This window comes from Panicum virgatum, chromosome 1K (genome assembly GCF_016808335.1).
Source record: "Panicum virgatum strain AP13 chromosome 1K, P.virgatum_v5, whole genome shotgun sequence".
Taxonomy (NCBI): Eukaryota; Viridiplantae; Streptophyta; class Magnoliopsida; order Poales; family Poaceae; genus Panicum; species Panicum virgatum.
Window position 1 is genome coordinate 43,430,017 of NC_053136.1, and position 12,474 is coordinate 43,442,490.

At 50.3% G+C, this 12,474-nt stretch overlaps 3 protein-coding genes and 1 pseudogene across 5 annotated transcripts; all 4 read left to right on the top strand.

The window, feature by feature from the left end:
- The first annotated feature begins 1,254 nt into the window (after window positions 1-1,254).
- Window positions 1,255-2,863, top strand: LOC120655600 (salutaridine reductase-like). Its single transcript, XM_039933500.1, has 5 exons — window positions 1,255-1,265; window positions 1,353-1,596; window positions 1,690-1,764; window positions 1,861-2,046; window positions 2,418-2,863. The coding sequence occupies exons 1-5, from the start codon at window positions 1,255-1,257 to the stop codon at window positions 2,793-2,795; spliced, it is 894 nt and encodes a 297-aa protein (XP_039789434.1). The 3' UTR covers window positions 2,796-2,863.
- A 688-nt stretch (window positions 2,864-3,551) lies between these two features.
- Window positions 3,552-5,111, top strand: LOC120655608 (plant UBX domain-containing protein 7-like). Its single transcript, XM_039933512.1, has one exon. The coding sequence runs from the start codon at window positions 3,552-3,554 to the stop codon at window positions 5,109-5,111; it is 1,560 nt and encodes a 519-aa protein (XP_039789446.1).
- A 567-nt stretch (window positions 5,112-5,678) lies between these two features.
- On the top strand, window positions 5,679-7,210 carry LOC120657289 (salutaridine reductase-like). 3 transcript variants are annotated; one of them, XM_039935582.1, is made up of 5 exons: window positions 5,679-5,825; window positions 5,957-6,200; window positions 6,321-6,389; window positions 6,461-6,722; window positions 6,805-7,210. In XM_039935582.1, the coding sequence occupies exons 1-5, from the start codon at window positions 5,791-5,793 to the stop codon at window positions 7,161-7,163; spliced, it is 969 nt and encodes a 322-aa protein (XP_039791516.1). In that variant the 5' UTR covers window positions 5,679-5,790; the 3' UTR covers window positions 7,164-7,210. The 3 variants fall into 3 exon arrangements, with proteins under 3 accessions (XP_039791516.1, XP_039791531.1, XP_039791525.1); XM_039935597.1 differs by having other exon boundaries at window positions 6,461-6,674; XM_039935591.1 differs by having other exon boundaries at window positions 6,480-6,674.
- A 2,925-nt stretch (window positions 7,211-10,135) lies between these two features.
- On the top strand, window positions 10,136-11,881 carry LOC120710503 (annotated as a pseudogene).
- The last annotated feature ends 593 nt before the right edge of the window (window positions 11,882-12,474 follow it).

A 12,474-nucleotide genomic window follows, 5' to 3' on the forward strand; every position in this document is an offset into this window, starting at 1 on the left:
GTAGCTTTTTTCTTTTCACCGGGTGCCCAGTTAGAATTCGGTTCCAAGCAAACACCTCATCCAAAATTCACTCCAATGTTTAGTCATGGTGCTATCTCTTTCTCTCTCTTCTTTGCACCGTCAAAAACTCCAGTTTTAGCTGCTCCGCAGAGGGGGAAGGGTAGAAGGCCCCACCATTGTGAAATAACAGCCCAGCCCATGGTCACCAGAGGTCGACCTTGACAGGAGAGAGAGACCTTTCAGTTTGAAAAATGTGCAGTGCGGGGAGCGACCTTTCACCCTTTTCGCTTGGCTTGTCAAGCCGGACCAGCGCTACAGTACCACTGCATATGATTAGATTCTCGGTATTTGAAACTCTATAACAATTTTTGCTACAGTAATCAAATACTACAGTACCACCGGCGCCACAATACTCCTCCCTCACATAAATCAGTCCCAGCCAGCCACTCCAGCCCAGCGAACAGGGTCAACGGAGATGGCCCGTCCCACGTGGAACCTGGCCCAAGCCCAGGGTGGGTCCTACCTTCTGGCCCAAAGCCGCATTTGGCAGTGTGTGTGCCGAGTCCAAAACAACACTCGTTCTTTAAAAAAAAACACTTCTTGTGACCCGTAGAAACATGCACGGCTGGGCAATCTTCGGAAATGGATTGAGCCCGAGAGAGATGGTAGAATACGTACTACTGCTGACTACGTTTCTTCGGTGTCAAGAGTGTAACAAGATAGTCGGGTGGAGTCCCGTCCCCTGTAGAAAAGCCAAGACAGCTCCTGAAAAAGAGATACAGTAGCTCCCAAACAGACTGGAAGCAGCAATGAAATGAGGCTTTTAACACTGCATTCGGCAGGTTGGAGCTGGAGGCTGAAGTTGGAGTGATGTGAGACGAAAACACTGTTACCTGACTGGTGGCTGGAGGCTGGAGCTGGAGTGATGTGAGAGAAAAAAACTGTAGCGCTGGAGGGCTGCTCACCAGCCGAACGCAGTGTAAGTTTCCAAGGTAAGAGGTTTGGGTAAGTTTAGAAGCTACAAACAAGTGTTGGCCCTCCCAAAGACAGGCTCCTGTCAGCGCTTCCGTACTAGTCTATACCAAACAAAGCATGAGGCGATGAAACCATCGTCAATGCTATAGTGGCAATTTACTAATCTGGAAGTCTGAACTAGATGCGCGCTTCTGTTATTTACATAGTTGCCCTGCCACTTCCCTCCTCTCACGATTCACCTCAATACCACATCACCCTTCACCAGCACAGGCAGTAGCAATGGCAACCAGGTACTGCAAGATTGCTGCTTAGTAAACCACTAGCTTGAAAGATGCCTCTCATGCTCTGACGGGCGTGCATACATCACCTGGCCTCAGGGTTGCAGTGGTCACCGGAGGGAACAGAGGAATCGGGCTGGAGATCTGCAGGCAGCTCGCGAGCAGCGGCGTCCTCGTCGTGCTGACAGCGCGAGACGAGGACAAGGGCTTGCGGGCCGTGGAGGAGCTGCAGAGCTCCGGCCTCCCCGGCGTGATCTTCCATCAGCTGGACGTCGCGGACAGGTCGAGCATCGCGCGGCTGGCGGAGTTCGTCAAGACCAAGTTCGGCAAGCTCGACATCTTGGTGAGTACTGAGTACGCTCAGGTTTCTTTTCTAGCGCAGCAGCTTCAGGTTTGGATTCAGACAGTCTCAACTCTCACGGTTTGGGTTCTTCAGGTGAACAATGCAGCCATTGGTGGAACCACCATCGACCCTGAAAGGTTACAAGAGCTCCAAAAGCAGAATCCTGAGGCAAGCCTGCTTCCGGCAAATAGATTGGAAGTTTCCCTGCATTTTGGAAAAAAAAGTGCATTTGACGAGATATGCTGGATTAACTTGTTTCTGCAGGAAGATTTAAGAACTTTTGTGGATGGTTATTTGGGAAGCCTGCAACAAAGTTATGAGCTGGCCAAGGAGTGCCTGGACGTGAATTTCAACGGCACAAGGGACGTTACAGACTGCCTGATCCCCCTCCTCCTGCTGTCCAAGTCAGGAAGGGTTGTGAATATCACTTCACAAGTTGCGCAGCTTAAGGTTAGCTTTAAGCCTTTAACCACCAAAACAGTTGTACTCTTAAGTCTCGATATGTGCAGCAAGATTCAAGTTTCAAAGACTATCTGTGCAAAAATTGCACCTAATATAAGCTGGCAAACCAGACAATGAAAAGTTCACAAAAATGAAGTTTGTGTAAAAAAATTTGAAAAAATTCATATCACAATAATCCTGTTATTAGCTCCTCCAGGATTTTTTTTTGAAAAGGAGCAGGAGCACTGCCAAATCATGTTAGAAGAAGAAGAAAGCCGAGTCTTACATAAGTTCTATTACATAAATAACAAGAGAACACTCTGAACGTCACAGGAACTATCATTAGGAACGTTATGACGTTATGCTTTCCTTTTTCCCAGTTCATGTCAAACGAGGGGGTGATAAAGGTGCTGAGCGACATCGACAACCTGACGGATGAGAAGCTCGACGTGGTCGCCGGCGCTTTCCTGTCGGACTTCAAGGACGGCAGCCTGGCCGCCCGCGGGTGGCTGCCGGTGGCGTCGGCCTACGCGGCGTCCAAGGCGCTGGTGAACGCCCGCGCGAGGCTGCTCGCCAGGCGGCACCCCTCGCTGGCGGTGTGCTGCGTCAACCCGGGCTTCGTGAGGACCGGCATGAACCACGGCATGGGCCTGGCCTCCGCGGCGGAGGGGGCCGGGCCGCCCGTCGCGCTCGCCCTGCGGGACAAGCCCGCCGACTCCGGGCTCAACTTCGAGCTGTTCGATGCGTGCGAGTTCTGAGCGAGAGCTGCTGCTGGCATTTTGGGCCGTGACACTGACACGCTGCTGTTTCTGAATAAAACACGATCTGATCCTTTCAGAGAAAATATACGATTCGAGATTCAGAGTTCAGAATTCAGATAGTTTCATACTCTGTCAGTCTGTCTGATGTAAAGAGACAAGACGGAAAAAAAACGTGTTTGAGGTCGAGCGGAACGCCCGAACCTGTCGTGTAAACAGAGGTGGATCTGAAGCTTCGAATCTTCAGTTGGTTCCTGATATCGTAAAGCAGTGGCATCGCTTGTTAGTTGTTGTTAGCCGATCAGGCGATCAATGTGCTAGCTGCTTGGAGTCGGAGCTTTCCCCGTGCTGGCCACGTGCTGGTTACCACGGCGGTGCTGATTGCCGGATTGCCGGCGGTGCTGGTTGCGCGGCGCCGCGGCGAGAGACCAGGCCGGCCGCAGAGTCACGGCATTGGGCGTGGGGCGCCGGGCCGTCTCGGATTTTGAGTGGGCCACGACCCGTACACTGTTGTGGGCTACCGTTAATCTCTCTCGATCCGCAAGCAGCCACGTTGCCTTTCCGATTCCTCAGGCGGGCCCAGGGGTCGAGCCCGACTCCGATCTCACTTTCGTCCAGACGAGGCGCGATAAAAGGCAGACCCCCGCGACCCCGTCAACATACCAAAGATCATCAAACGGAAAGAGAAGCTGTTGCTGCGACTGCGAGCCCTAGTTCGGGAGCAGCGCCGCCGGCCGCGCTAACCGATCGATCAAGATGGACAGGCAGATGGTCTCCACGTTCATGGAAGTCACGTCCTGCGAGTCGCAGGCGTACGCCGTGCAGCACCTCGGTTCGTGCCGCTGGAACCTCGACGAGGCGATCAATCTCTACTTCAGCACTGGCGGTGGCGCCGACCCGTCAGGTGCACCCGCTCCGATCTTACCCGAGGAGGAGGTGGTGATGGAGGAGGACAACGACGACGACTACGGCGTTGGCGTCGGCGGCGAGAACGGCGATGGCACTGGCAGTACTGTCCAGGACGACCCCTCCTTCGGGGAGGCGCCGTATCCAGCGCCGGTGCGGGTCGAAGCGACCGGGTGGGGAAACGCGGAACCCGGCGAGCGCGAGATTGAGCCGACCGGGTGGGGTGAAGCGGAGCCCGGCGATGGCGGAGAGGAAAACGTCTACGGCGGCCAGGTGCCGGACGACGCGGAGCGAGAAGATGGCTGCAACAACGAGGACGAGGGCGGCGGCAGCAACGAAGACGACAACGATCAGCACAGCAACATGAGCTACAGTGACAACGAGATGAACGACGACGACGACTACTGGACCGGCATGGACGAAGACGACTCCTACTACGACGCCTCTCTTGCGGAGGACGACGGCGCGGAGGGCGGCGGGGAGCCGCCGCGGCGGCAGCCGCAGAGCTCGCTGGCGGAGATGTACCAGCTCCCGTTCGACCTCATGTGCGGCGGGTCCTTCCACGACGCCAAGGTTCGCGCGGCAAGGGAGGACCAGTTCCTGCTCGTCAACCTCCAGACCCGCAGCGGCGCCGGCGACTTCCAGTCGCAGCTGCACAACCGCGACCTGTGGTCGGACGAGCGGGTCAAGAACGTGGTCAGGGGCGGCTTCGTCTTCTTCCTGGTCCAGAAGAGGAGCAGCTACCTGCACCAGGATGAGTGCGCCAAGGTGTCCTCGTTCTACAAGCTCGAAGACGACCAGCTGCCCGCCGTGCTCGTCCTGGACCCCATCACGGGGCAGCTGCTGGGCAGGCGGAGCGGCGCCATGACGCCGGACGAGTTCATCGAGTACGTTGACGGGTACACGAAATCGAAGCCGAGCACCATGTCCATGCCCAAGTTCGTCAAGAGAACCTTCGCGCCTACTGAGATCTCTGCACCTGCCGCTGCGGCCGTCGAACAAGAGCCGGCAGCGCCTGAGATCTCTGCACCTGCTGGCGCCAGCTGCAGCGAGGAAGAACCACCTGCACCGGTGGCGGAGACCGAGGCGCCCGCCGAGATGGCCGCCGCCGACGACGACGAGCCGATGGAAGGCGAGAAGATGTGCAAGCTGAGGATCCGGCTCCCCGACGGCACCACCGTCGCCAAGGAGTTCGGGTGCAGGCGGAGGGTGGCGTCGCTCTTCGCGTTCTGCAGGTCGGCCGTGCACGGGCGCGGCGGCGGAGGGGAGGCGGCGGCGGAGCAGCAGAGGGCGTTCCGGATCATGAGGTTCGCCCGCGGCGGCTTCGAGGCGGTGCAGGGCGGTGGCGGCGTGACGTTTGAAGATCTGCGGCTGAACAATGCGGCCGTGTCGGTTGTTTTCGATGCGTAGGCTTGGCACAAATGATAGCAGTCAACGTCGATGGTGTTTTAGAATGTAGTACTGCTACTTGATTCATTTTATCCCCGATGCATTGGCAGTATTATGTTTTTTTTTCTGATACATTTGTACTCACACTGCTGTTTTTTTGGAGGGCACTCACTGCTGTTCTTTATGATGAAAATACTTTGTCTGCCCCGTTGCTGTTGATGTTTGCTCTGAACAATTCTATTTGTTGCTGCCTTGCTGGGCCTGCCTTCTGTTGTTGGGCAAATTTTTTCTCAATACTTTCTCGGCTTCACAGTCATACTCGTGGCTCCTGGATCAAGCAACCCGAGGTTGGCAAACTCAACTTCGACAAGAGATGCAATGCGCTAATGCATGATGCTACCATCTTTTTTTTTAAAAAAAAATGATGCTACCATCTGGCCTTGAGGTGAATCTGCCAGCGCCCTGCCGGGTCAGTGCTGAAAAATCAGAGCTGAAAGGTCAAGCACAAACTCTTCATGACCTTGATCTGCATACTTCTGCTGACCCGGCATCCTCTCTTGCAACACAAGTTTTGCAAACGACCATCAGCATATTAAAACGAAGCACCTGTCTGTCTGCAGATGCAATCGTTTCAAGCCTGATCGGCCATATCCACTCGACAACCAACAGCCCTGCCCCTGCGCCGGATCAGCCGAAGATCATGGAAGGAGCCATCCCCAAGCCATCAGAGAAGAGGTGCCGGAACTCAACAAGATTTTCTGCCCGATCAGTGATCAGCTCATCAGCAGCGGCTGAGTGCTGCATCCACTCAATTTCTGTTTTGATGCACCCTCGACCTCACCTATCGATCGACTGATTATTGTCAGGGTCGCCCTTGTCACCGGCGGGAACCGGGGCATGGGGTTCGAGATTTGCTGGCAGCTGGCGTCAAGCGGGCTCGCCGTGGTCCTGACGGCGCGGGACGAGAGGAAGGGCGCCGAGGCGGCCGCCAGGCTCCGCAGGCTCGGCCTGCCGGACGTCGTGTTCCACCAGCTGGACATCGCGGAGCCCGCCAGCGCTGCTCGGCTGGCTGACTTCGTCAGGGACAAGTTCGGCAAGCTCGACGTGCTGGTATCGCTCTCTCGGCTTTCCCTGCCATGAACAGATGAACTGCTTCTGACGATCATCTTTGGTGTGCATAATTTTTTTTTTTTGCATACCTCTGGCCTAATCGCTTCTCGCGCTCTGCAGGTCAACAACGCAGGAATCATGGGGGTGACGATGGAGGTTGGCGACGAGGCAGCCGTCAAGGAAATAGTGGTATGCAGGATAACTTGTACTAATTTGGATTAGCATGTAAATATCAGTACTTGTGTATACAACTGACTCAGTTTGGCTGCATCAACGCAGCGTTCAGGCAAGGATCAGAACGAGATTGCAGAATGGCTGAAGCAGCGGACCACGCAGAACACCCAGCAAGGGGAGGAGTGCCTGAAAATCAACTACCACGGCACCAAAAACGTCACCGAAGCGCTGCTCCCACTCGTCCGATCCTCCGCCGACGGAAGGATCGTCAACGTGACGTCAGCGTTCGGGCTACTCAGAGTACGCGCCCTGCCTGCCACCATCACAGATCATCATCACACTCAGCTGGTTACTACTAGAACAGAAATGAAATCTTAAAAACAATCCAAAATCTTACATGTATATATCCTGCTCTTCTCGATTGGCCCAGTTCTTCAGCGGCGAGGAGCTCCGGCAGGAGCTGAGCGGCATCGACACGCTGACGAAGCGGCGGCTGGACGAGCTGGCGGCGCTGTTCGTGGAGGACCTGCGGCGCGGCGAGCTGGGGCGCCGCGGGTGGCCGGCCGACCGGGTGTACGCGGCGTACCAGGCGTCCAAGGCGCTCGTGTGCGCCTACACGAGGATCCTCGCCAGGGACAACGCCGGGCTGCGGGTCAACTGCGTGCACCCGGGCTACGTCGAGACCGAGATGAACTGCAACACGGGCAACCTGACCGCCGCGGAGGGCGCCAGCGTCTCCGTCGCGGTCGCGCTCGCCGAGCAGGGCGGCGTCACCGGCGCCTACTTTGACCGCACGGAAATAGCACCTTTTGTCTAATCTATATATTTATATCTACTCCCTCTATCCCCTTTTATTTATCATTTTTGATGTGTGTCATAACTTTGACTCGGTTTGAAGAAAATATGTGCAACATTTATATTTTAAAATAAATTTATTAAAAAACTAGATTAAAAAATATATCTAATGATATCAATTATGTATTATAGAATACTGTTACTAAAGCAAGTAAGGTTTTCACCTAATTTTCTTGTTTGGTACATGGGTTATTGACAGGTGGGTTTTAGTCTATCGCATATACGAGTCGGACCAACCCTCCGTCCACGATCGGATCACATAGATCCCTACAAATGAACACACATGCATCAATACGTATTCTATACTTATGCCAACTTTGTCCGTAGCAATACACGAGCTTAATTACCTTGTCTATATCTATACCTATTATTAAAACAAATAAAGTTTCCACCTAAATTTTTAGTTTGGTCCTTCTTGTGTAATTGACAAGCATGTCTAAATCTATCTTTTATGCAAGTCGGACCATAGTCTCACGACTCGGGAACACCGTTCCGATTCGAGGGTCGGGGTCGAAGAGGGTCAGTGTCTCATTCAAGATTTGATCGCGTCCCAGTTTGAGAGGGGTCGCAGCCCCACTGCTAGCAGATTTAATTGGGATAAGAATCTTATTGATAGCGGATTGGGGTAGTTTTTGTTAGATAATGAGCTGAGTACGTGTAGTATGGTCTAAATGTACTTTTTTGCATGTTTCTTATATGCTTGTGCAGATTAGTTTCTTCATTAGTAGCACATATATATAGTTTTTGTCTTTTTAAAGATGCATCGACCCGAAGATATCGACCTGGATGAATAAGAGTCGTGTTCCACATAATAATTTGCATTTCATAGAGGTATATCTCATTCGTAACACAATTTTATAAAGTGATGACCTTCGACTCCGTTTCTCGACCCGGTCGACCCAAGAACTTTGTGACTATGAGTCGGACCAGCCCTCCGTTCATAATTATTCAATACTTATACCAATTTTGCTCGTTGCAATATACAAACATATTTGCCTAGTATATATAAATCATGGAGTACTGCTCGCAAAGAGAAAACAACGTACTCCAGCAGATTTATCATTTGACCCTTGTAGAGCGACAAGGACTACAAGTTAAAATATCACCATCCTGTAGAATGAAAAAAGAATAAAACAAATGAAAGTTCGTTGAGAAATGTTCAGGAGGAAAATTTTCTTTTACCATTTATTTGTTTTATTTATTCTGCCCATCGCCTCTTGCCACCCTCGGTTCTCCGGCTGGCAGAGGCACCGTCTTGCCACACCACCACACTGCGCCCACCGCCGATAGAGCACCCAACCAATTCCTCTTGAGCCTTGCCGCACCATCACGCCAAAACCCGCCACCGATCAACTCGGTGGCTTTGCATTTGTCTTCCTCCAGGCTCGCTTCTGTCACCCAAGCCGAAGACCAAAGTCCTCCAGATCCAACCTAGCTATGGCAAAGCGCCTCGCCAGAGCAAAATCACTAGAGATGGACGAGCTCAACATGGATCTAGTCTCTAGGCTCCGACTGCGTTGATAGAAATTGGACGTGGGGAGGAAAGAAGCCCCCAGGTGTGCTCTAGCATATTTTTTTCATAACAAAATTACAATACCCAAGCAACGGTACTTCTACACGACGGGGAAAGACCAGAGACCAGCAAAAGGGGAGGCATGCTGTGGTGGTGAGTTCGGCAAATATTAGAAATCACACGTGTGACTGGTAGTCAAATTATCATACGAGGCGGAATAATTTTTTTATTGTGGAATAATTTTATTTTATTGCTAGAACAATTGAATCTAGCAAAAAAAAGTAATAAAACATGAGTGGATCTATTTGTTGAGCCAGTTTTAGACACCTGTAGAGGGTGGGCTGTGACAGCTCCACTCGGGACCCCAAGCAGCACTTGTGAGTTCTCTTTGTCATCAGTGTTAGTGGAGAGTGTCCCCGGAAAGGACGAACACAACAATAGTCGTGAAAAGCGCGTGAAGCGGAGAGGTAGCGAACACAGAAAAACAGAAGTAGTCTTCAGACAATCGCCCGGTATTCTCTCTTCTTGTATTCAATGTCTCATCAATGACTGTTACAGAGGTATTTATAGGCAGCGGTTCACCTACCAGCCCTTCAAATGACATTGTAATACCCTTCAACGACTAGATTTCTAGAATATTCCTAGGACAAACCAATAATTTTGCATCATTTAGTGGGTTACAACTAGACTCCCACTCAGATCCGCCATGGGCCCAGTTGCAGATGTTACCGCCGGCTCGCTACGGCCTTCGTTGTCTTCACCGAAGCCTTGGGCCTTCGACCCGCCTTCGGTGCTTCCTTCCGCCTTTTTGCCCCAGATCTTCGGCCTCCTGACGAAGAGGTCCAGGTCTTCGGTTCCGTGCGCCTTCCCTTCGTCCCAGAGATGAAGGCCTAGCTTCCCGAGGTCTTCGCCTGTCGCGGCTAAAGCGAATCTGGACTTCGCTCCAGCTTGTCTTGGTATGCAGGCCCGACGCAGGGCCTTCGGTGCGGGGACTGAAGGTGGTGTCCCCAACAATCAGTCAAGGACTTTGGGCTTATGCTGTGTGGGAGAAACCATAAGGTTGAGCTGGCCCAAACCAATCCCTTCTCCTTTTGTCCGTTGTGTTTGTGCTACTAGTCTACTTACATGTGAAAAACGAAGATAACCTGAGGGTTAAATTAAAATACCGGCTAGACTAGCTAGAAGACTAGTCTCTCTCTGTATCTACAAACACTGCTCTAAAAATGTAACTTGTAAGCAATCAGCCGTGACTTCAGCGAGGATATTGTGTCACTCGGTGCGTAAAATTATCGGCATGACGAGAGGGGTGACGACATCACCAAGATGGGAGCCTAGAGGGCGCACCACTACATATATTTCTGAAGAGCGTGCTGTCGGCGGCACATCATTGCAAGCACACAACTTCTATCTCTGCAGAGTGTCTCGCTCTCACTTGCACAAGACAGACCTCGGCCACCAAAAAAAATGGAAGGAAAAGTACGCTGCCAATATGAAAAAGAGTGAGCATTCCGGAATTTCTGTTTTCTGTTACACATGTGCTCTGCACACCGTTGATCTCTTCTACAAAATAGTATACGCAATTTCTCAGTCAAAAGCACATAGTACAACACAAATAGTGTCGATGTTAATGGATTGATTATGAAAAATAGTTTCATGATATATAGTAAATTGAAATAATTGTTCCGATAATGGTACTCAAGATTTTATAGTGGGGATCGTAAAATCGATGGTCTGATCTAAAAGACTTATATAAGCATGTACCGTAGACATTAGCCTCTTAATTTTCTGTGTATCCTAAAACTTTGGGACGCCTATTTCTCTGTTTTTTTTCAGGGTTGCCGTGGTTACAGGAGGAAATAGAGGGATTGGGTTAGAAATATGCAGGCAACTTGCTGCCAACGGAGTCATGGTAGTATTGACAGCGAGGGACGAGAAGAAGGGAACAGAAGCAGTCAAAACGCTTGGAGCGCACGGCCTATCCCACGTCGTGTTCCATCAGCTGGAGGTTAGCAATCAGTCGAGCACTGCACGCCTTGCTGATTTTATAAGGGAGAAGTATGGCAAGCTGGATATATTGGTAGTGCCTTTGTTTCTTTTCCAATGTCGTCATTACATGCGAAAGATGCTGGTTTCTGAATTTTTCCTGAATTTATCGTTGGTAGTTCTGATTTGATTCTTTGCAGGTCAACAATGCAGGAATTGTCGGGACTACAACAGAGATCAGCGACCCAGAATCTTTTCAACAAGAGGTCAGCTAGCTACCTTGTAACAATCACAATTCAAAATTCACTACCAACTATGTTTATGTGCATAATTCTACTATATTTACCTTCTTGATAGCTCTTATACAATAAAAAAAGAATAACATTTTTTGCTGCACGGAAATAGCTCGCAGGCATGGTTGGCATGGAAAAGCTTGAATGGATCAGGAAACACACCACGGAGCCTTACGAGAAAGCAGAGGAGTGCTTGAGAACAAACTACCATGGCACCAAAATTGTCACAGAAGAACTGCTTCCTCTCCTTCAATCCTCATCACATGGAAGAATAGTTAACATATCGTCTTACTTTGGACTACTCAGGGTAACCGCCTTCGAGAAATGATTTAACAGTTTGATTCTGGTATCACATTTGTATTTGCAAAATACTAATCTTTTTACATGGCTTCAGTTTTTCGGTGGAGAGGAACTTCAAGCGGAGCTCAACAACATTGATAACCTATCCGAAGAGAGACTGGATGAGCTATCAGAATTGTTCCTCAAGGACTACAAGGATGGTCAACTGGAACCCCATGGATGGCCTGCTGAAGGAGGGTACCCTGCATACAAAACGTCCAAGGCTCTTGCCAATGCTTATTCGAGAATCCTTGCAAAGAAGCACCCAGAGTTATGCATAAATTGTGTGCATCCTGGCTACGTCAGTACAGACATCAACTTCCACACCGGAAATCTCACAGTTGAGGAGGGCGCAAGGGGAGCTCTGATTCTGGCTCTCGTACCCAAGGGAGGCATGACTGGAGCGTTCTTGGATTGCACAGAGGTCGCTCCCTTCGTGTAATTCTGTACCAGGAATGGATAAAGCTTTAATGTAGTCCATTTGAAGTTTAAAAAAAGAACTTGTGTTTTGCGAAACATAAATTGCCAAGTTTGTTTGAAAAAAAAAGAGAACCGCTTTCGTGCCGAATTTGTATTTGATATCCTGAATTTCATACCACTTCCGGGTTTGTCCGAAAATACAAGAACAAGTGGGTACAATATAGAAAACAGAGCACGGCGGAACGTGATCTATCCGGACTGTTTTCACCTAAAGTAGACTTCAAACTGGAAGCTTAACAAACCAACCAACACCAGGCGTCCGGCGCTGGAAAAAAAATCTAGCACACAGCAGCCTTTCGTGCTCTACCCACTTAGCATCTGTGACGGATGCAGTGGCGTCCCCTGCATGGTGTTGTCCACGGGATTTTCTTTCTTTCTTTCGGATACTATCTGGTGCCACAAACACGTATTTAATTTTTCTTCCATCAAACAATGATATTTTTTATTTTTCTTCTAAACATAATATACGTCTTTCTTTTTCTTCCATAAACAATGATATCAATTATTATTCTACCAAAACAAATAATAACGTGAATTATGAGTGAATGCATGTGCAAATGAAAGTAAAGTGTGTGCCAAAGAAAAATAATACGCGGGTACAAAAGGTGGGTATATGAACTTGCTAATTTAAAAGTAG

What these genes read in the sequence shown, in the direction of transcription:
- LOC120655600 (XM_039933500.1), top strand. An exon ending in TCGGCAAGCTCGACATCTTG is followed by an intron (nt 1,597 to 1,689) that starts GTGAGTACTGAG and finishes TGGGTTCTTCAG; the next exon opens with GTGAACAATGCAGCCATTGG. An exon ending in TCCAAAAGCAGAATCCTGAG is followed by an intron (nt 1,765 to 1,860) that starts GCAAGCCTGCTT and finishes TTGTTTCTGCAG; the next exon opens with GAAGATTTAAGAACTTTTGT.
- LOC120655608 (XM_039933512.1), top strand. Translation starts at nt 3,552, where the DNA reads ATGGACAGGCAGATGGTCTCCACGTTCATGGAAGTCACGTCCTGCGAG.
- LOC120657289 (XM_039935582.1), top strand. Translation starts at nt 5,791, where the DNA reads ATGGAAGGAGCCATCCCCAAGCCATCAGAGAAGAG. An exon ending in TCGGCAAGCTCGACGTGCTG is followed by an intron (nt 6,201 to 6,320) that starts GTATCGCTCTCT and finishes CGCGCTCTGCAG; the next exon opens with GTCAACAACGCAGGAATCAT. An exon ending in CAGCCGTCAAGGAAATAGTG is followed by an intron (nt 6,390 to 6,460) that starts GTATGCAGGATA and finishes CAACTGACTCAG; the next exon opens with TTTGGCTGCATCAACGCAGC.